Raw genomic sequence first — 22,363 nt, forward strand, 5'->3', positions numbered from 1 at the left:
GTGGTTTATGTATACAATGGAATATTACTCAGCCATTAGAAATGACAGATACCCACCATTTGCTTCGACGTGGATGGAACTGGAGAGTATTATGCTGAGTGAAATAAGTCAATCGGAAAAGGACGAGCATTATATGGTCTCATTCATTTGGGGAATATGAATAATAGTGAAAGGGAATACAAGGGAAGGGAGAAGAAATGTGTAGGAAATATGAGAAAGGGAGACAGAACATGAAGACTCCTAACTCTGGGAAATGAACTAGGGGTGGTGGAAGGGGAGGGGGGCGGGGGGTAGGGGTGAATGGGTGACGGGCACTGAGGGGGGCACTTGATGAGATGAGCACTGGGTGTTATTCTGTATGTTGGCAAATTGAACACCAATAAAAAATAAATTTATTTAAAAAATGTATGTTTCCAATAATAGAAATTATGGTAATAGTTCACTAAGACCTTTTACTTAATTCATCACAAAGCCCTGTGTGTGCCTGTCAAAAAGATTCCTAATGTGTTAATTCATGTATTTCTTTACAAAAGAACCTCTCACCTGGACAATTACTATAAACCTGTGACAGAGCTTCTCTTTCCATTGTCCATACTGTTCTCCAAGTGAAATTTCTCAAAAGCTATCTGATCAGGTTATAGCCCACTTTAAAATCCTTCAGTGGATTCCTGTTACCCTTGGTTTGAAGTTTTCACTTCATAGAATGGAACACAAGGCCTTTTTCAATCTTCTTGAATTTAGGAAGAGAATTTAGATTATTCTCTAAATTTTCTGCCTCTCCTACTCCCTAATCTCCACCCACTTTGCTCTGCTGGGATGCCAAACCATTTGTAGTCTCTCAAAACAGGTCCTGCTGACTCGTTTATGTAAAGGCCTTCAGATGCTTCCTGGCATGTTATAAATGCAAAATAAGTGCTGCTATTATCTTTACTATCACTCCTGATCCCTGCTTTACTCTCCCCCCACCAAATTGTTCCAAATTTCCACTCCATCTCATTGTCCAGAAGTTAATGATATGGCCACCCCTGACCTACAGGAGAGCCTGGGAAAGGCAATCTTTGAATCGAATGGCCATGCACACAATTGGTTTTTAGGAGTGCCTGGGTAGCTCACTTGGTTGAGTGTCTGACTCTTGGTTTCAGCTCAGATCATAATCTAGAGTTATGAGATGAAGTCCCACATTAGCCTTCCATGCTGGGCATGGAACCTGCTTAGAATTCTCTCTCTCTCTCTCTCTCTCTCCCTCTCTCTCTCTCTCTCTCTCTCTCTCTCTCTCTCTCTCTCTCTCCCCCACCCCTTGCTCTCTCTCTCAAAAAAAAATTGATTTTATTAGAGAAAGGAATAATGTATCATCTTGGGAAGCCATTAGTTCCTGATTATAAAAGTTAATGTCTGAACTGAATTTTTATAATATCACCACTCCCTTGTTTAAAAATACTGGCAGTGGCTTACAGGTGTGCTTACAATAAAATATAGCATCCACGGGAAAAGAGAAAAAAAAAAAGGTTAAACAGGGCTGTTATGGTGGAGTTGCCATCATTCTTCTTCTTAGTGCATCCTTTAATACGCAGCTACAATCTTTTGGTTCAAGAAGGCTGCACGAGCTCCAGCCATTGATTCCACATTTTACCAAACAGGAATGAAAAGTCACAAAGAAGGATGCACCCCTTCTGTAGTAGTGTGGTTAGGCTGTCCTAACCAAATACCACTGACTGGGTGGCTTAAACAGTAAAACCTGTTTTTCTCATAGTTGTGGAGGGCAGAAGTTAGGGAGGGGAAGATAGATGTGTAGAAGAAAATTAGTGTGCAGATGATGCTTTTACTAGAGAGAGATGAAATGGACCCTCGACAGGAAAAGAAACAAAACTTCACTACTCAAAGCTAGAGATCCCAAAATATACAGCTCTTAAAAACATGATGAGAATATAAATACTAAATCCAAACATATAGAAGATCAGAAGTATTAAAAATGAGAAATGACACATAAAGGAGCTTAAACCCTGGGATTGCGAGTAATAAATAAGAATTAAATGCAAGAGGGAGGAGGGGCAAGATGGTGGAAGAGAAGCATCCCAAAGTCACCTGTCCCCAACAAATTACCTAGATAACCTTCAAATCATCCTGCAAATCTACGAATTCGGAAAGAGAGAACACCTGGAATGCTACAGTGAGAAGAGTTCGCGCTTCTATCAAGGTAGGAAGACGGGGAAAAAGAAATAAAGAAACAAAAGGCCTCCAAGGGGGAGGGGCCCCACGAGGACCTGGGCTGAGGACAGGGGAGCCCCGTCCTGGAGAAGCAGGAGCTGCACCATCCTTCCCAGGTGGAAAGGCGCCCCCAAGGAGTTAGAGCCAGACCCCAGGAGGGCGGGGATGCCCTCGGGCTCCCTGGGACACTAACAGGCACCTGCAGCGCCCACAGGAGAGTGCGCCGAGCTCCCTAAGGGCTGCAGCGCACACGGTGGGGCCTGGAGCAGCTCGGAGGGGCTCAGGGGGCGGCTCCGCGGAGGGGGCTGCGCGGCTCCGGGAGCAGCTGGGCGGCGGCGGCTCGGGCAGAGGAAGAAGCTCCGTGGGGAGGGGGCAGCGCGGCTCCGGGAGCAGCTCGGAGGGGCTCGGGCGGCAGCTCCGCGGAGGGGGCTGCGCGGCCGGGAGCGCAAATCCAACAGCGCAGGCCCGAAGCACAGGGCGCCGGGACACAGCCCCGGATCCGGCTTCCCCCCGGGACAGGCAGAGACCCGGAGGGCCCAGGACAGCAAGGACACTCCTGCCCCGAGCTGAGCAGATCAGGAGCCCCGCCCCGGAGCCTCCAGGCCCAGCAGACAGAGAGCCCCAGAGTTACGGCGGGGGCTGAATCCAGGTTTCCAGAGCTGGCCCCGCCACTGTGGCTGTTCCTCCTGGGGCCTCACGGGGTAAACAACCCCCACTGAGCCCTGCACCAGGCAGGGGGCAGAGCAGCTCCCCCAAGTGCTAACACCTGAGAATCAGCACAGCAGGCCCCTCCCCCAGAAGACCAGCTAGAAGGACCAGTTCCAGGGGAAGTCAAGGGACGTAAAGTATACAGATTCAGAAGATACCCCCCGTGTTTTTTGTTTTTTTATTTTTATTTTTTTTTGTATTTTTTTTCTTTCTTTTTGATTTCTGATTGCTTCCCCCACCCCCTTTTTTTCCACCTTTCTTTTTCTTTCTCCTTTTCTTCTCTTTTTCCCTTTTTTTTCTTTCTCTTTTTTCTTTTTCTCTTTTCTTTCCTTCTTTCTCTCCTCTCATTTTCTCCTTTTCCCAATACAACTTGTTTTTGGCCACTCTGCACTGAGTAAAATGACTAGAAGGAAAACCTCACCTCAAAAGAAAGAATCAGAAACAGTCCTCTCTCCCACAGAGTTAAAAAATCTGGATTACAATTCAATGTCAGAAAGCCAATTCAGAAGCCCTGTTATACAGCTACTGCTGGCTCTAGAAAAAAGCATAAAGGACTCAAGAGATGTCATGACTGCAGAATTTAGATCTAATCAGGGAGAAATTAAAAATCAATTGAATGAGATGCAATCCAAACTAGAAGTCCTAACGATTAGGGTTAACTAGGTGGAAGAACGAGTGAGTGAGATAGAAGACAAGGTGATGGCAAAGAGGGAAACTGGGGAAAAAAAGAGACAGACATTTAACAGACCATGAAGACAGATTAAGGGAAATAAACGACAGCCTGAGGTAGAAAAACCTACATTTAATTGGGGTTCCCGAGGGCACAGAAAGGGCCAGAGGGCCAGAATTTGTATTTGTACAAATCCTAGCTGAAAACTTTCCTAATCTGGGAAGGGAAACAGGCATTCCGATCCAGGAAATAGAGAGATCCCCCCCTAAAATCAATAAAAACCGTTCAACACCTCGACATTTAATAGTGAAGCTTGCAAATTCCAAAGATAAAGAGAAGATCCTTAAAGCAGCAAGGGACAAGAAATCCCTGACTTTTAATGGGGAGGAGTATTAGGGTGACAGCAGACCTCTCCACAGAGACCTGGCAGGCCAAAAAGGCCTGGCAGGATATATTCAGTGTCCTAAATGAGAAAAACATGCAACCAAGAATACTTTATCCAGCAAGGCTCCCATTCAGAATGGAAGGAGAGATAAAGAGATTCCAAGACACGCAGGAACTGAAAGAATATGTGACCTCCAAACCAGCTATGAAAGAAATTTGAAGGGGGACTCTTAAAATTCCCCTTTACGAAGACATCCAGTGGAACAATCCACACAAAAACAAGGACTGAATAGATATCATGATGACACTAAACTCCTATCTTTCAATAGTAACTCTGAACGTGAATGGGCTTAATGACCCCATCAAAGGCACAGGGTTTCAGACCGGATAAAAAAGCAGGACCCATCTATTTGCTGTCAACAGGAGACTCATTTCAGACAGAAGGACACCTACAGCCTGAAAATAAAAGGTTGGGAAGCCATATACCCTTCAAATGGTCCTCAAAAGAAACCAGGTGTAGCCATCCTTATATCAGATAAACTAAACTTTACCCCGAAGACTGTAGTGAGAGATGAAGAGGGACACTATAGCATACTCAAAGGATCTATCCATCAAGAGGACTTCACAATCCTCAATATATATGCCCCGAATGTGGGAGCTGCCAAATATATCAATCGATTAATAACCAAAGTTAAGACATACTTAGATAATAATACACTTATACTTGGTGACTTCAATCTAGTGCTTTCTACACTCGCCAGGTCCTCTAAACACAACATCTCCAAAGAAATGAGAGGTTTAAATGATACACGGGACCAGATGGATTTCACATATATCTACAAAGCTTTACATCCAAACTCAACGGAACACACATCCTTCTCAAGTACACATGGAACTTTCTCCAGAAGAGACCACATACTGGGTCACAAATCAGGTCTGAACCGATACCAAAAGATTGGGATCGTCCCCTGCATATTCTTAGACCATAATGCCTTGAAATTAGAACTTAATCACAACCAGAAGTTTGGAAGGACCTCCAACACATGGAGGTTAAGGACCATCCTGAAAAAAGATGAAAGGGTCAACCAGGAAATTAAGGAAGAATTAAAAATATTCATGGAAACTAATGAGAATGAAGATATAACCATTCAAAATCATTGGGATGCAGCAAAAGTAGTCCTATGGGGTTAATGCATTGCAATACAAGCATCCATTCAAAAACTGGATAGATCTCAAAAACAAAAGCTAACCTTACACAAAAAGGAGATAGAGAAAAAACAGCAAATAGATCCTACACCCCACAGAAGAGAGTTAATAATGATTCGAACAGAACTCAACGAAATCGAGACTAGAAGAACTGTGGAACAGATCAACAAAACCAGGAGTTGGTTCTTTGAAAGAATTAATAAGATAGATAAACCATTAGCCAGCTTTATTAAAAAGAAGAGAGAGAAGACTCAAATTAATAAAATCATGAATGAGAAAGGAGAGATCACTACCAACACCCAGGAAATACAAATGATTTTAAAAACATATTATGAACAGCTCTATGCCAATAAATTAGGCAATCTAGAAGAAATGGACGCATTCCTGGAAAGCCACAAATTACCAAAACTGGATCAGGAAGAAACAGAAAACCTAAACAGGCCAATATCCAGGGAGAAAATTGAAGCAGTCATCAAAAACCTCCCAAGACACAAAAGTCCAGGGCCAGATAGCTTCCAGGGGAATTCTATCAAACGTTTAAAGAAAAAACCATAGCTATTCTACTAAAGCTATTTAGAAAGACAGAAAGAGATGGAGTACTTCCATATTCGTTCTTGAGGCCAGCATCACCTTAACTCCGAAACCAGACAAAGATCCCACCAAAAAGGAGAATTATAGACCAATATCCCTGATGAACATGGAATCAAAAATTCTCAACAAGAGGAAGACATGGACATGGCCAACATGCACATGAGAAAATGCTCTGCATCACTTGCCATCAGGGAAATACAAATCAAAACCACAATGAGATACCACCTCACACCAGTGAGAATGGGGAAAATTAACAAGGCAGGAAACAACAAATGTTGGAGAGGATGCGGAGAAAAGGGAACCCTCTTACACTGTTGGTGGGAATGTGAACTGGTGCAGCCACTCTGGAAAACTGTGTGGAGGTTCCTCAAAGAGTTAAAAATAGACCTGCCCTACGACCCAGCAATTGCACTGTTGGGGATTTACCCCAAAGATACAGATGCAACGAAACGTCGGGACACCTGCACCCCGATGTTTCTATCAGCAATGGCCACAATAGCCAAACTGTGGAAGGAGCCTCGGTGTCCATCGAAAGATGAATGGATAAAGAAGATGTGGTTTATGTATACAATGGAATATTACTCAGCGATTAGAAACGACAAATACCCACCATTTGCTTCAACGTGGATGGAACTGGAGGGTATTATGCTGAGTGAAATAAGTCAATCGGAGAAGGATAAGCAGTGTATGTTCTCATTCATTTGGGGAATATAAATAATAGTGAAAGGGAATATAAAGGAAGGGAGAAGAAATGTTGGGAAATATCAGGAAGGGAGACAGAACATAAAGACTCCAAACTCGGGGAAACGAACTAGGGGTGGTGGAAGGGGGGAGGAGGGCGGGTGTTGGAGGGGAATGGGTGACGGGCACTGAGGTGGACACTTGACGGGATGAGCACTGGGTGTTTTTCTGTATGTTGGTAAATTGAACACCAATAAAAATTAATTTAAAAAAAAAAATTCTCAACAAGATAAGAGCCAATAGGATTCAACAGTGCATTAAGAAAATTATTCACCGTGACTGAGTAGGATTTATTCCTGGGACACAAAGCTGGTTCAACACTTGTAAAACAATCAATGTGATTTTGCAAATGACGTATCAGATAAAGGGCTAGGTTCCAAGATCTATAAAGAACTTATTAATCTCAACACCAAAGAAACAAAGAATCCAATCATGAAATGGGCAGAAGACATGAAAAGAAATCTCACAGAGGAAGACATAGACACGGCCAACACCCACATGAGAAAATGCTCTGCATCACTTGCCATCAGGGAAACACAAATCAAAACCACAATGAGATAACACCTCACACCAGTGAGAATGGGGAAAATTAACGAGGCAGGAAACTACAAATGTTGGAGAGTATGCAGAGAAAAGGGAACCCTCATACACTGTTGGTGGGAATGTGAACTGGTGCAGCCACTCTGGAAATCTGTGTGGAAAATCCTCAAAGAGTTAAAAATAGACCTCCCTACACCCAGCAATTGCACTGCTGGGGATTTACCTCAAAGATGCAGATGCAATGAAACGCCAGGACACCCGCACCCCGAGGTTCAGAGCGGCAATGCCCACGATAGACACACTTTGAAGGGGCCTCAGTGTCCATCGAAAGATGAATGGATATGGAGGGTGTGGTCTCTGTACACAATGGAAGATTAGTCAGCCGTTAGGAACGACAAACACCCACCATTTTGCTTTGCCTCAGTGTCCATGGAAAGATGAATGGATATGGAGGGTGTGGTCTCTGTACACAATGGAAGATTAGTCAGCCATTAGGAACGACAAACACCCACCATTTTGCTTTGCCTCAGTGTCCATCGAAAGATGAATGGATATGGAGGGTGTGGTCTCTGTACACAATGGAAGATTAGTCAGCCGTTAGGAACGACAAACACCCACCATTTGCTTCGATGTGGATGGAACCAGAGGGTGTTACGGATGAGGGAAGAAAACAATCAGTGAAAGACAAACATTATATGGTCTCATTCTTTTGGGGAGTATGAAAAAAATTTTGAAAGGGAATAGAGGGGAAAGGAGAAAAAAATGAGCGGGAGATGGCAGAAAGGGAGACAGAACAGGAGAGACTCCTAACCCTGGGAAACGAACAAGGGGTGGAAGAAAGGGAGGAGGGCGGGGGGTGGGGGTGACTGGGTGACGGGCACCGAGGGGGGCACTGGATGGAATGAGCACTGGGGGGTTACGCTCTATGTTGGCAAAATGAACTCCAACAATATATAAACCGATAAACACACAAACCTCCCAAGGCACAAAAGTCCAGGGCCAGTAGGCTTCCCAGGGGAATTCTATCCAAAGCTTCAAGACAAAAGCATACCTATGCTACTAAGCTGCTCCGAAAGATAGCAAGAGATGGAACCCTTCCAACCCTGTTCTTGGAGGCCAGTGTCACCTTGACTCCAAAACCCAAGAACCCACCAAAAGGGAGAATCCTGGACCAATGTCCCTGATGAACGCGGATGCACACCTTCTCCACAAAATACGACCCAACAGGATGCAACGGGATATTATTAAGAAGTTACTCACCGTGACCCAGTGGGGTTTATCCCCAGGGTGCAAGGCTGCTTCAGCACTCGGAGAGCACTCCATGTGCTTCTCCAGATCTGCAAGTGAGAAAACAAGAACCATATGATCCTCTCAAGAGATGCAGAGGAAGCATTTGACAAAATACAGAATCCATGCCCGTTCCAAACGCATCAGAGTACGGGGATACAGGGAACGTCCCTCAGCATCTTCCAAGCCATCTCCGAAAAGCCTGCAGCAAATTATCATTTGCAATGGGGAACCCCTGGGAGCCTTGCCGTGAAGACCAGGCACGAGACTGGGATGTCCACTCTCACCACTGCTATTCTCAACACAGTACGAGACGTCATGGCCTCAGCAGTCAGGCAACAAAACGAAATAAAAGGCATTCAAACTGGCAAAGAAGAAGTCAAACTCTCCCTCTTCGCCAATGACATTATATTGTACCTAGAAAACCCAAAAGACTCTACCACATGATTGCTCAAACTCCCTACAGCAAGTTCGGCAGTGTGGCAGGATACAAACTCGGGGCCCAGAAACTAGTGGCCTTTCTACATGCGGACAAGGAGACCGAGGAAAGGGACATGAGGAAGGGGTCAACCCCATGTATACAACTGCAGCACCCCTAAAAAAGCATGAGCTACCTAGGAAGATCCCTAACCAAAGGTGTAAAGGGTCTCTACCCAAAATGCTGCACAAGTCTGAAGGAAACTGAGGAAGACACAAAGAGATGGAAAAGGGTTCCATGCTCCTGGATTGGAAGAATTAATATTCTTGAAAATATCAACGTGACCCAGGGCAACTTACACAACTAATGCAATCCCTGTCAGAAATACCACGGACTCTCTTCAGAGAGCTGGAGCAAGTCCTCTGAAGACTGGTGTGGAATCCGAGAAGACCCCGAATGGCCTCGGGAAGAGTAGCCAAGAAAACCACTGTGGGGGCAGCACAATGCCGGATTTCACGTTGTGCTACGAAGCTGTGACCGGCAAGACAGTGTGATACTGGCACAAAGACAGGCACGCTGATCAATGGAACAGGAGACAGCATCCAGAGGTGGACCCTCAACTCTACGGGTAACAAATATTCAGCCAGGCAGGAAAGACCATGCACGGGGAAAAAGAAAAGACAGTCTCTTCAATAAATGCTTCTGGGAACACTGGACAGCCACAGGCAAAGAATGAAACTGGACCATTCCTCTCACACCATACAGAAGGATAAACTCAAAATGGAAAGGATCTAAATGCAAGACAAGATTCCATCAAAATCCTAGGGGATTTTTTAGGGAGAACACAGGCAACAACACCCTTCTTGAACTGGGCCACAGCAACTTCGTGCAAATTACATCAGCCACAAAGGCCAGAGAAACAAGAGCAAATATGGATCGCTGGGACTTCACCAAGATGAGCAGCTTCCGCACAGCAAAAGAAGCACTCAACAAAACTTAAAGCCAACGCACAGAGTGGGAGAAGATATGTGGAAATGACCCTGTCAGGTAAAGGGCCAGTATCCAAGATCTCTGAAGAACTTCTGCAACTCCACAGCAAAGAGACCAAGGATCCAATCCGGTAGACGGGCAAGAGATGTGAACAGAAATGTCACAGAGGAAGACGTAGGCGTGGCCAACAAGCACATGAGACAATGCGCTGCATCACTGGCCGTCAGGGAAATACAGGTCAAAAGCACAACGAGATCCCACCTGACATACCAGTGACCACGGTGAATGTTAACAAGACAGGAAGCAGCGAATGTCGGCGAGGATGTGGAGAAAGGGGAACCCTCTTGCACTGCTGGTGGGAATGGGACCTGGTGCAGCCACTCCTGGAAAACCGTGTGCAGGTGCCTCAGAGAGGTAACAACGGATCTGCCCTGTGATCCAGCATGGGGGTGCACTGGTGGAGATGTACCCCAATGATACAGCTGAAGGGAAATGCCAGGACACCCGCACCCCGAGGTTTTGACCGGCAACACCCATGATAGCCACACTGCGGAAGGAGCCTCGGTGTCCATCGAAAGATGAATGGATAAGGAGGGCGTGTGTTCTCTGTACACAATGGAAGTTTACTCAGCCGTTATGAACGACAAACACCCACCATTTGCTTCCACGTGGATGGAACCCGAGGGTATTAAGGCTGAGGGAAAGAAGGCAATCGGCGAAGGACAAACATCATATGGTCTCATTCTTCTGGGGAGGATGAAAAAAATAGTGAAAGGGGATAGAGGGGAAAGGAGAGAAAAATTAGTGGGAGATAGGGGAAAGGGAGACTGAACAGGAGAGACTCCTAACACCGCCCCAAGGCCGAGCCCTGACGTTGGACGGTGCCTGCATCGTAACCCGTCTGAGGGCGCAGATGGGTCCACTGCACCTCCCTGAGACCGGGGAGGGGCCCCGCACCCTCCCTGAGCCGCCCGGAGGAGACCTGGCCTGACCCATAGGAGGCACCATCGCCACCCCCCTCCGCCAACAGGTCCCACCACTCCTCCCCCGTGCAGCCCTCTGCCCGGCACCTCGGCGGCCCAAAGGGTGTCGGCCCGGCTTGCCACTTGGGCACCTCCATGTGGCCACCGAGGCCCGCCTTCCCCCGCCCGGCCCCTCCCAGGCACCCGCCGCGCCACCAGCGAGGGCCCGATGCCTCTCGCACAGCCACCCTGGGGCCGTCACGCCTCCTGGGGCCCACGCTGACCTGCGCCGGGGGCCGAGGACTGCAGAGCCGCTGCCGGGAGCCTGGAGCGCGGGGAACCGCGGGCCTGGAGCGGCGGCGCGGCCGAGCAACCTCCTGCCAGGGCCGAGGGGTCGCTGCATCTGTGCCCAGCTCCTCCCGCGGCCACGCCCTGGGGCCTTTGGGTCAAGCTGGGGTCAGGTGCCTGGGCAAGATCCCGGCCACGCCCCAACCCCAGCCACGCCCTGGCCACGCCCAGGCCACAGACAGGCCCGCCCCCAGCAATATACCTAACCAAATAGGTAGAAGATCTATACTCTTAGAGCTATAGAACACTCATGAAAGAAATTGAAGCGAACACAAAAGAATGGAAAAAATTCCATGCTCATGGATTTGAAGAACACATATGGTTAAAATATCTATACTACCCAAAGCGATCCACACAAGTAATGTAATCCGTATCAAAATACCACCAGCACTTTTCACAGAGCCAGAAAAAACAATACCCAAATTTGTATGGAATCACAAAAAAACCCAAATAGCTAGAGCAATCTTGAAAAAGAAAGCAAAGTGGGAGGCATCACAATTCTGGACTTCAAGCTGTATTACAAAGCTGTGATCAAGACACTATGGTACTGGCACAAAAATAAACACATAGATCAGTGGAACAGAATAGAGAGCCCAGAAATGGATACTCAACTCTATGGTCAACTGATCCTTAACAAAGCAAGAGACAATATCCGATGGATAAAAGACTGTCTCTTCAACAAATGGTGTAAGGAAAACTGGACAGCCCCATGCAGAAGAATGAATCCAGACCACTTTCTTACATTCTACAGGCCAAAATTAATTTAGTCAAAATAAATTTGAAACCATAAAAATCCCAGAAGAGACACAGAGTAACCTCCCTGATATTGGCCATAGTAATTTCTTCCTAGACGTGTCTCCAGAGGAAAGGGAAACAAAGCTAAAAGTGAACAATTGGGACCTCATCAAGATAAAAATCTTCTGCACAGTGAAGGAAACAATGAAACTAAAGGCAGCCTACAGAATGGGACAAGATGTTTACAAATGACATACTTGATAAAGGGTTAGTATCCAAAATCTATAGAGAACTTATCCAACTCAACACCCAAAAAACAAATAATCCAGCTAGGAAATAGGCAGAAGACACGAATAGACATTTTTCCAAATAAGCCATACAGATGGCCAACAGACACATGGAAAGATATATAACATCACTCATCATCACGGAAATACAAATCAGGGATCCCTGGGTGGCGCAGCGGTTTGGCGCCTGCCTTTGGCCCAGGGCGCGATCCTGGAGACCCGGAATTGAATCCCACATTGGGCTCCCAGTGCATGGAGCGTGCTGCTCCCTCTGCCTATGTCTCTGCCTCTCTCTCTTTCTCTCTCTGTGACTATCATAAATAAATAAAAATTTAAAAAATTTTTAAAAAGGAAATACAAATCAAACCATGATGAGACATCATCTCACACCTGTCAGAATGGCCAAAATTTACAACTCAAGAAGCAACAAGTGTTGGTGAATATGTAGAGAAAGGGAAACCCTCTTTCATTGCTTGTGGGAATGAAAAGTGGTACAGCTATTCTGGAAAACAGTATGGAGTTTCCTCAAAGAGTTAAAATAGAACTACCCTAAGATCCAGTAATTGCACTACTATGTATTTACCCAAAAGATACAAAAATACTAATTCAAAGGGGTACATGCCCCCTGATGTTTATAGCAGCGTTATCAACAATAGCCAAACTATCAAGAGAGCCTAAATGTTTATCAACGTTCACGGATAAAGATTGTTCTCACCCCAGTGAGAATGGTGAAAATTTACAAGAAAGGAAACACATGTTGGAGAAGATGTAGAGAAAGGGGGACCCTCTTGCACTGTTGGTAGGAACATGAACTGGTGCAGCCACTCTGGAAAACTGTGTGGAGGCTCCTTAAGAAGTTAAAAATAGAGCTACCCTATAGCCCAGCAAGTGCACTGATGGGGATTTACCCCAAAGATACAGATGCAGTGAAACGGTGGGACACCTGCACCCCAATGTTTATAGCAGCAATGTCCACAATAGCCACACTGTGGAAGAAGCCGAGATGTCCTTCAACAGATGAATGGATAAAGATGCGGTCTATGTATACAATGGAATATTATTCTGCCATCAGAAAGGACAAAAACCCACCATTTGCTTCGATGTGGATAGAACTGGAAGGTATTATGCTGAGTGAAAAAGTCAATTGGAGAAGGACAATAATCATATGGTTTCACTCATATGTGGAATATAAGAAATAGTGAAAGGGATTATAAGGGAAAGGAGGGGAAGTGAGCAGGAAAAATTAGAGAGGGAGACAAATCATGAGAGACTCCTAACTCTGGGAAAGAAACAAAGGGTTGCAGAAGGGGAGGTGGGTGGCGGGATGGGGTAACTGGGTGACTGAGGAGGGCACTTGATTGGACGACCACTGGATGTTACACTATATGGTGGAAAATTGAATTTTAATAAAAACAAATACAAATGTAAAAACAAAAACAAAAAAAAGATGTAGTCTATATATATATATGATGGAATACTACTTGGCCATCAAAAAGAATGAAATCTTGCCACTTGCAACATCCTGGTTGGAGCTAGAGCGTATGATGCTAAGTGAAATAAGTCAGTCAGAGAAAGACAAACACCATATAATTTCACTTATGTATGGAATTTAAGAAATGAAACAGATGAACACATGGAGAGAAAAGAGAGAGAGGCAAACCAGGAAACAGATTCTTAACTACAGAGAATACGTTGAGGGTTGCTGAGGGGAGGGGAGAGTGGGAGTGGGTATTAAGGAGGGCACCTGTGATGAGCACTGAGCAGTATGTGTAAGTGATGGATCACTAAATTCTACCCTTGAAACTAATAATAGCTATATGTTAACCATCAAATTTATATAAAAGCTTGAAACCTAAAAGGAATAATAATACAACAAAGAATGCAGCTAATAAAAAGAGGAAGGGAAAAAGAAGAGGGAGAGCAAGAGAGACAAATTATTACTGTTAATAAAGTAATCAATGGAATAATAAATACTGTTTTATATTTTAATAGAATAACAAAAATATTTAATCCAAAGCAGGCAGAAAAAGAGGGAAAATACCACAAAGAACAGATGGGCAGACATGACAAATAGGAGACAGCAAGATAAAAGATTCAAATCCAATGCATCAATAATCATATTAATTATAAATGGTCTGAACAGCTCAATTTAAAAAGCAGAGATTTATAAGTTGGATAAGAAGGCAAGGTCCAATCATATGTTGGTCCAACTGTTTTTTGCTTATGAGAAACCCACCTTAAGTAAAAATGTATAGAAAAGTTAAAAGTAAAATGATAGAAAAATTTATAAAGGGAGCTGGATTACCTATACAATATCATGTAAAGTATACTGCAGAGCCAAGCACATTACCTGGGAAAAGCAGCTCTTTCCATAGTGATAAAGGGGACAAAGGTTCCAACTTACCAAGAGGACAGCCTCATCCTAAACATTTATTATGAACCTAATAATGAATTGCCAAAATACATGAAGGCGGGATCCCTGGGTGGCGCAGCGGTTTGGCGCCTGTCTTTGGCCCAGGGCGCGATCCTGGAGACCCGGGATCGAATCCCACATCGGGCTCCCGGTGCATGGAGCCTGCTTCTCCCTCTGCCTGTGTCTCTGCCTCTCTCTCTCTCTCTCTCTCTCTCTCTCTCTGTGACTATCATAAATAATAAAAAAAAAATACATGAAGGAAAAATTGGTAGAACCGCACAAAATTCTGTCCACAGGTACAACGGGAGATTTCAATATCATTCTCTCAAAAATTGGTAGAATATCTGGGCATAAAGTCCATTAGGGCATAGAAGACCTATGAGCATCCTCGGCCAGGGTGGCCTCATTGGCATTCATGAAACACACCGTCGAAAAAAATAAAAAATAAAAAAATAAAAATAAAAATAAATTTTAAAAAACCACACCATCCAACAGCCACAAAATGAAACATGGATGATAGAGTTTGCAAAAATGAGTTCAGGAGCTTAACCGAGCCAGCCACGTGCCCCTCTTTCTCAAGAAATCTAAAAGAATTCAAGGCATAATCTCTGACCACAGTATAACTAAGGAGAAGTCAGTAACCGAAAGATCCCTGAGTAATCTTCAACAAAAGAATGTATGTCTTCATAACTCTTTGTTGAGGAAGAAGAAAGAAGAAAGAAGAAGAAAGAAGAAAGAAGAAAGAAGAAGAAGAAGAAGAAAGAAGAAGAAGAAGAAGAACAACAACAACAGCAACAACAACAAGAAAGATCTTTGAGCCAAAGGAAAATGAAATGACATTTAAAGGCAAAATTTGTGAATTAAGCAGCACTTGGAGGAAAATGTATAATAAAACCCCTGAGTTAGAGAAAGTACAAATCATCTTGAGAAACTAGAGAATATGAGTAAATTAACCCCAAAGTTATCAGAAGAAAATAAAGATCAGAGTAGAACAGTGAAATTGGAAACTCAAAATAACAGAGAAAGATCAGTAAGACCAAAAGCTATTTCTTGAGATCAATAAAATGTATCAACTTCTAGTCACATTGATCAAAAAAAAAAAAAAAAGAGTCTACACAATCCTACATCAGGAGAGAGGGGATGTCACCACAAATCTGACAAATGGTAAAGTGGGTAAGAAGGGAATAGTAAAAACAAGTTTGTGATAATCGAATGAACAACGTCAGGGAATGACATAAATTCCCAAAGCTACCTCAAAAAAGAAAAAAAAAAGAAAGTCTTATGGCCCTTTATCTTTAGAGAAGTTCATTTTAGTTCAAACCTTCCTACTCTAAAGACAGACATACAAATCCAAGTCGAAGGCTTCACTTCCCAAAACGTCTGAGGAAGAAATGGTACCAATTCTACAAACTCTTCCAGAAACCCGCAAAGGAAGGAACAGGTCCCCCCTGGTGAGGCCTGCTTCGCTCTGACCTCAAAGCCTTGTCTGGCCTAGAAAATGAGAGAACAACCTATATGTTGGCAAATTGAACACCAATAAAAAATAAATCTAGATAGATAGATAGATAGATTGATAGATAGATGATAGATAGATAGATAGATAGATAGATAGATAGATAGATAGATAGAAATGAGAGAACTACATTATTCATGAGCTTCGACGCAAATCCCCTCACCACGTTTTGGCAAAGCGAATCCAACAACACACAGAACCGTTCCCGCATGACAGGCAAGCCCACGCCAGGCCACCTTCCCTCCGAGTGCCGCCACTATGGCTCCACCACCGATGGGAATCACCCTCCTGAGACAGGCATTCCCTGTGCAGGAACAAGCTGCCCTACTATCACCCAAACTAAGGTCGGCATCCCGATTGTCTGGGGAATCCAAAGAAAACACGGCTCTGGCACACAGGCATTGCGGTGGCCACAGACGAGGAGGCAAGCTCATGCATGCAGGCTCCTGTGACCACCTGGGGTCCATAATTAATTAACCCCAAGACCTGGCCTGACCGTTCCACAACAGCATGAGACTCTGTGATGTCTGCGTGACAGGCTTACCGACCCACAGAGAAAACAGCCAAAGTCAAGAAATGTCCTTGTTTTGCTGGGTTTACAGGAAGGTGAGGTGGCCTTTCCCATTACACGTCCTTGGGAAAATATGTCAGTGTGTCGCATGTAGGCACCCCTTCCCAGTGACACGTGGAGGGTCTCCCTGCCACTGAGCTCCCCGGAAAACTCACCTAGAGGTGGGGGCCCAGGGTATTGCCAGTGGGGAACCCCAGGGCAGGCCCAATCACTGGGCTTACACCATCTAAAGGGACACCGAGAAGAGCGCCTGCCAACCCAGGCGGGGCACCGCAGCCTCTGACTGTGCCGCTGGCCGCACGGCAGGTGCCTGGTGAACAAGCCGGAAGCCAGATGCGCACACCCCAGGCCAACCCGGCTCTCCAGCGCACCCTGACTGCTCTCCTCAAGCTGAGTAGCTAATCACAACTAAAGACCTGAAACCAGATGAGCCAGCTGACCGTGGGGTGGGCACCTCTAGGGACCAGCCAGCCTGGTCCCCCTGGACAGCCAGCCGCAGCCAGACAAGAGTCCCCTGAGTCCCCTGGCACAGCCCACGAGAGACTCTGTGCTCCGTCACCTGGTGAGGCTGTGGCAAACAGCAGCAGTCGGGTCTCCCTTCTGGGAGCCCTCGTATGCGGCCATCTGTCTGGCATCGGCTCTGACCTGAGACCTCTGGGCTTGGCCATGGTGGAGCATCAGCAGGCCAGGGGAGAACGTGGCTGGGCACCTCCTGGCACGGTACAGAGGGCCAGCCGGGTCCCTTGGCTGAAAGCTGTGAGTCTTGTCTGGTGGCCTGCCTCGGGGCGCCTGCAGTGGCCCTAGACCCGCCCATCTCAGGTGAGCCGATGGTCCTACCCCTGACCCACCCAATGTGGGCTGTGGTCGGGCCCTCATGTGGGATGACGGTGGCAGCTCAAGTCCCTTCAGGGACAGAGCCAGCATCTGGTGCGCTCCCCGGTCTGCAGGGGGACTCAAGCCAGCACTGTACCCCCCCCCCCAGGACGTCCCAGCCCCATGGACAGGGGTTCAGAGGGCTCGGCATTCCAGAGCCTCTGCCCACCCAGAACACAGAATCCACTGGGTGTACACTGAAGACGGCACCAGGCAGCGAGCCCCTCAGGATCAGGGGTCTCCCCAGCACTCGGGGGCGTGGGCTGCCCAGAGCAGACGCGGGATGGGCAATGAGCAGAAGCACGCATCCACGGGGTTGGGGCGGCAGACGTAGGGAGTGACCACTGCTGGGTACAGGGCTCTCTGGGAACGTGAAGATGCTCTAACCCTGACCGTGGCGACGGTGGCCCAAGTCTGTAAATACACTGGAAATCACCGAACTGCATACTTTACAGCCATGAAGCGTGAAGAGCGTGGTTTTTTTTTTTTTAATTTTTTTTTAAATTTTTTTATTTATTTATGATAGTCACAGAGAGAGAGAGAGAGAGGCAGAGACACAGGCGGAGGGAGAAGCAGGCTCCATGCACCGGGAGCCCGATGTGGGATTCGATCCCGGGTCTCCAGGATCGCGCCCTGGGCCAAAGGCAGGCGCCAAACCGCTGCGCCACCCAGGGATCCCAAGAGCGTGGTTTTAACCTCAGTACACGTGTTATGCGGTAAAGAATAATTAGGCTACGTTGTCCCCCGGCATACGGATGTGTGTGCAGACCCCCTGTGTACTCGGGTATGCACACGCGCATGCACACAGCTTCCCCTCCTCTGTCTACCCGGAGGAATGAAATCACCCTTCATGGTCCCGAACACGCATCCAGCCCGTACATCCTTAGCGGGGACCTGTCTTTCCCAGGTTAACAAAACCAGAGTAAAGGTATCAGACTGGCCTCCTGCAGGTGGAGCGTCCCAAGAGATGAACAAGGCAGCGTCCAGAGGCCGCCCAGCCACACCGAGCGCTTACTGCATGCCAGGCCCACCGCCAAGCCCGTCCTGGTGGGGAACTAGTCACTGTATCCTCACCCAGGCTGGAAGGTTTTGTGTCACCTGGACCGGGCCACAGGGCGCCCACACGGCCACCAAACATCACTTCCAGGTGTCCGTGCTGGTCTCTGCAGCCCATGGTCTTCTTCAGCGAGGGCGACCTCACCCCCCAATCCTCTGGGCTCCACCTGTCTGGCATCGAACACTGGCTCTCCCTGCACTCTGGCCCCCAGGGGGGCCCCAGGCTGGACATAGCACTCCCAGGATGAGGTGACTGCCCCCCTGCTCCAGACACCATTCAGACCCCGGCTCCTCCCTGCTGGGCCATGTATCAGCCGCCCGGACCCGAGCACCTCACATCGCTGCCCTGCTCCCCACCTGCAGGCCCATGCCCTGGGCAGGGCTGCCATGAAGACCAGACACCATTAAATGCCTCGGATGCTAGAGAGCGGCTTCGTAATACATCAGGATTAGAAAAAGCTCCTGAGAGCTCGCATCCACCGTCTCTGTTCTAGAGCATGCCCCCTGCTCACTTCTAGCCGGGGAAGCCAAGGGAGGCCCCCCACTCAGGGTCCAGACGTCTGCAAGTTGCACAGGTGGACTTGTCCAGCAAGCCGGATGGCCTCCCCATCCGGAGGTCAGGGACACAGCAGGGGACGAGGGGGGCCCCTCGCGCATGCCCAGCTGGCCCAGACGTGCACTGGTGTGCTGGTCGCCTGGCAGGTGCACAGCCCATGCCTCCGGTTGTCATCCCCTCCCTCCCCGGCTCGGGGCCGACAGCTCGCATACCTGCACCCGCACACCTACTAACTTGGGTGGGCGGTGCAAGAGTCAGTGTTTTCTGGAGACTCCCATGACCCTGGGGAGACCCGCTGTCCCGTGCAGCGCAGCAAATGCTGAGCCACTGTGCGCGGCAGCCGTACTGCCGGACGCCTCGGGATGGGGAGCTCACTGTTCAGGATGCCACCAAACTCCTGTGCCTGTCAGGCGGGGCTCATAGGGCTGTACTCAGCTTCCCCTGGTCCCCATCCTGCCCCAGCACTAGCCCCTCCACCCGCACGGTCCCTCCCCAGGGGCTCCTTTGCCGCACCCCACCATTCCCGAAGCACACAGAGGGCATCTTGCCTGTGCTGTCCAGAGGTAGTCCAGCTGCAGCGTGACATCCACCTGCCAGGTGTGCAGGGCCAGCGTTCACGAGAACAGCAGGATGGCCATGATGGGCTTGAAGCCGTGCCTGGACACTGCGCCGCCCCTGGAGGGGGGGCAAGGAGGGAAACCTCATCAGTACAGAGGGCCTGAGACCCGTGCACGGGCCCCCGGGGCAGGCAGGTCGGCAGCACCTGCCACCGGCCCGGCTGCAGCACCTCCCGCCCGATCCGAGGCCTCTCTGGCCCTGGGCCCAAATGGACACACGGAGAAGCCGCGGAAGCAGGCAGCGCCTGACGGGTGTGTCCAGGGAGCCTGGCAGCAGCGCACCTACCCCAAGGCCCGGGTGTAGCCGCTGAGCTCTAGGACCAGGATGTAGGACGTGGTGAGCACGAGGAGCAGGATCATTTTGGGCAGGGAGGACACTCGCAGGAAGATGGCCAGTGGAAGTGTTCCCACCAGGCCGCAGAGCAGGGCGTGGGGCGCAGACTCGCAGGGTGAAGTGGCTAGCAGTGTGTTGTGGTTGCCGGGTGTCAGGACCACCAGGGACCTGTCGGGGCTGGAGCTCCAGGCCCAGGGCAGACAGCCCACCTGGAGGGGGCAAAGGGGTGGGCAGACGGGGCAGCGGCAGAGGGGGAGGGGGAAGGGGTGGAGAAGGCAGGGGCAGAGGGGACAGAGGGTCAAGAGGAGGCAGGGATGGAGGTGATGGTGGGGAGTGGAGACAGCAGGGGCAGGAGTGGAGGGGGCAGGGGCAGAGGGGTCAGGGACAGAAGAGCAGGGGTGGAGGATCCAAGGGCAAAAGACCAGGGGTGGAGGAGCCAGGGGCAGAAGAGCAGGGGTGGAGGGGCAGGGGTGTTGAGGCAGGGGCAGGGGTGGCAGGGAGACGGGGGCTCAGGACCAGCTGCCCTCAGCCCCACCTGCACCGTCCACCTGCTGCTACAGCTTCCTGTGGGAAGGAGGGGATGCCCCCAGGTGCCGCCCGCCCCTCCCTTGCTGTGCCCTCCAGGCTCCTCCCAGTGTAGGCTGGGAGAAGCAAGAGACCCCCCTCGGCCCCCCAGACAGCCCCTGCCACCCTCCTGGTACTCAGCGCCCCACCCCCCTGCCCTGACTTCTGCCCCAGCTTCTACTGCGCACTGGGGAGGGGCTGGGTGTCCCTTCACCCGGAGACAGCCCCCCTCACCCCTACACACCTCGTGGGACTCCCCCCGCTACACCCTGCTGCCTGCAGACATGCTCACCACACATCCTTGGGCGACAGAGTAGGTCAAGACCACTATGAAAATACACAAGACGGTACGGATCTGGATGGTCAGGCATCCTGGAAAACACTGGACAATAAAACATATTACTGTGAACACAGGCGTTTCTTAGAGTTGGTTCGGGTCGCAGGAACGGTCACAGCACAGAATGTGCTGCATGCCCTGGTGCCGCTGGCTCCCCACCCAGCCCCCACACACACATCTCAGCTGTGCCCAGGCTTCCTCTCCCAGGTCGACGCTGCCAAAATTAAAAGAAACAAAAACTACTGTCTTTCAGTGAAAAACAACCACACCCGCCACCGTGTGCCCCACACTGTGACTCTGGCACTAGAATGAACTGGTTAATTTGAGATTTTTATTACATTAAATCCTTACTATGTCATGTGTTTTGCAAGTTCATATATTGTTATTATATTAAATAAGGATTTACACATACTTGTGTCTTTTTTTAGGTACTTTAAATTTTATCATTTTCTTCACATAGATTTTAAACTGTTTTTGTTACTAGAAATTTTATTTTAAATCTATTTGGGTGAACCTGGGCAGCTCAGGACATGATCTCAGGGTCCTGGGACCGAGTCCCACGTCGGGCTCCCCACTCGGCAAGGAGTCTGTTTCTCCCACTCCCTCTGCCCGTCCCCAAAATTGTGCTCTTTCTTGCTCTCTCTCAAATAAAATCTTTCTAAAAGTGCCTGCGCGCTTAATAGAAGGCAGCTTAAATACATTTTGCAATAGTCAACATGTGACTTTGTGGATAAAAGCGCAAAGCTCTTTTTAGATTCACGCTCATGAAATTTGAAACAAAAACTAATATAAAGACTGCAGGGACCCTGCACAAGACGCTGATGAGACCCGCAGCCAGCCAGGGCCAGCCCCATCCGCGGCCCTCCCCTGGGGATGTCTCGACCGTCCTGTCCCCACCAGCTGGCCTTCTGGGTCCAACGGGACTCCCACGGCGCAGCCACAGTTCCGGATTCCATTCAGGATTCCTGAGCCTGATGCTGCCACACTGCGCAGACACGCTGGGCCCCCAGATCTCAGGGAGAGGAGCCCCCTGCGGTGGCGCCAGCCCCGACTGCTCACACCTCGCACTAGCCACCTCCCTCCCTGTCCAATCTCGTGTCCGCCCCTGGCCGGGACAGAGATGTGCCCACGGACCCTTGCCCGGCCGACAAGGCACACGCTGCTCACGCATTCGCTCAGCAAACGCAGGGTAAGGCTCCTCCGGCTGTGGACATCAGGAGCCCCTGGAGGCACTGCCCAGGCCTGGCCTCTGGTGGCCACTGGTGACTGGAGGGCCACTGGCCGATGCTCAGCAAGCTGTGCCCGGGGTGCAGGGAGGCTGAAGCGGGAGGCAGCCCGGAGTGTGCAAGCGGGGCTCAGAGTCGGGGGCAGCCTGCGGGGCGGATGCGCCATTCCCATTTGGCTGCCAACTGGCCAATGGGTGGTGGGTTCCGACGATGATGCCTCACGGGGGACAC

At 48.8% G+C, this 22,363-nt stretch overlaps 1 protein-coding gene across 1 annotated transcript; it reads right to left on the reverse strand.

Moving 5' to 3' along the window:
- Window positions 1-17,920: 17,920 nt before the first annotated feature.
- On the reverse strand, window positions 17,921-21,032 carry LOC140596551 (uncharacterized). Its single transcript, XM_072745117.1, has 3 exons — window positions 20,862-21,032; window positions 19,958-20,214; window positions 17,921-19,729 (listed from the first exon to the last, which is right to left on the reverse strand). The coding sequence occupies exons 1-3, from the start codon at window positions 20,965-20,967 to the stop codon at window positions 19,472-19,474; spliced, it is 621 nt and encodes a 206-aa protein (XP_072601218.1). The 5' UTR covers window positions 20,968-21,032; the 3' UTR covers window positions 17,921-19,471.
- Between the last annotated feature and the right edge of the window lie 1,331 nt (window positions 21,033-22,363).

This window comes from Vulpes vulpes, unplaced genomic scaffold (assembly GCF_048418805.1).
Source record: "Vulpes vulpes isolate BD-2025 unplaced genomic scaffold, VulVul3 Bu000000624, whole genome shotgun sequence".
NCBI classification, from domain to species: Eukaryota; Metazoa; Chordata; class Mammalia; order Carnivora; family Canidae; genus Vulpes; species Vulpes vulpes.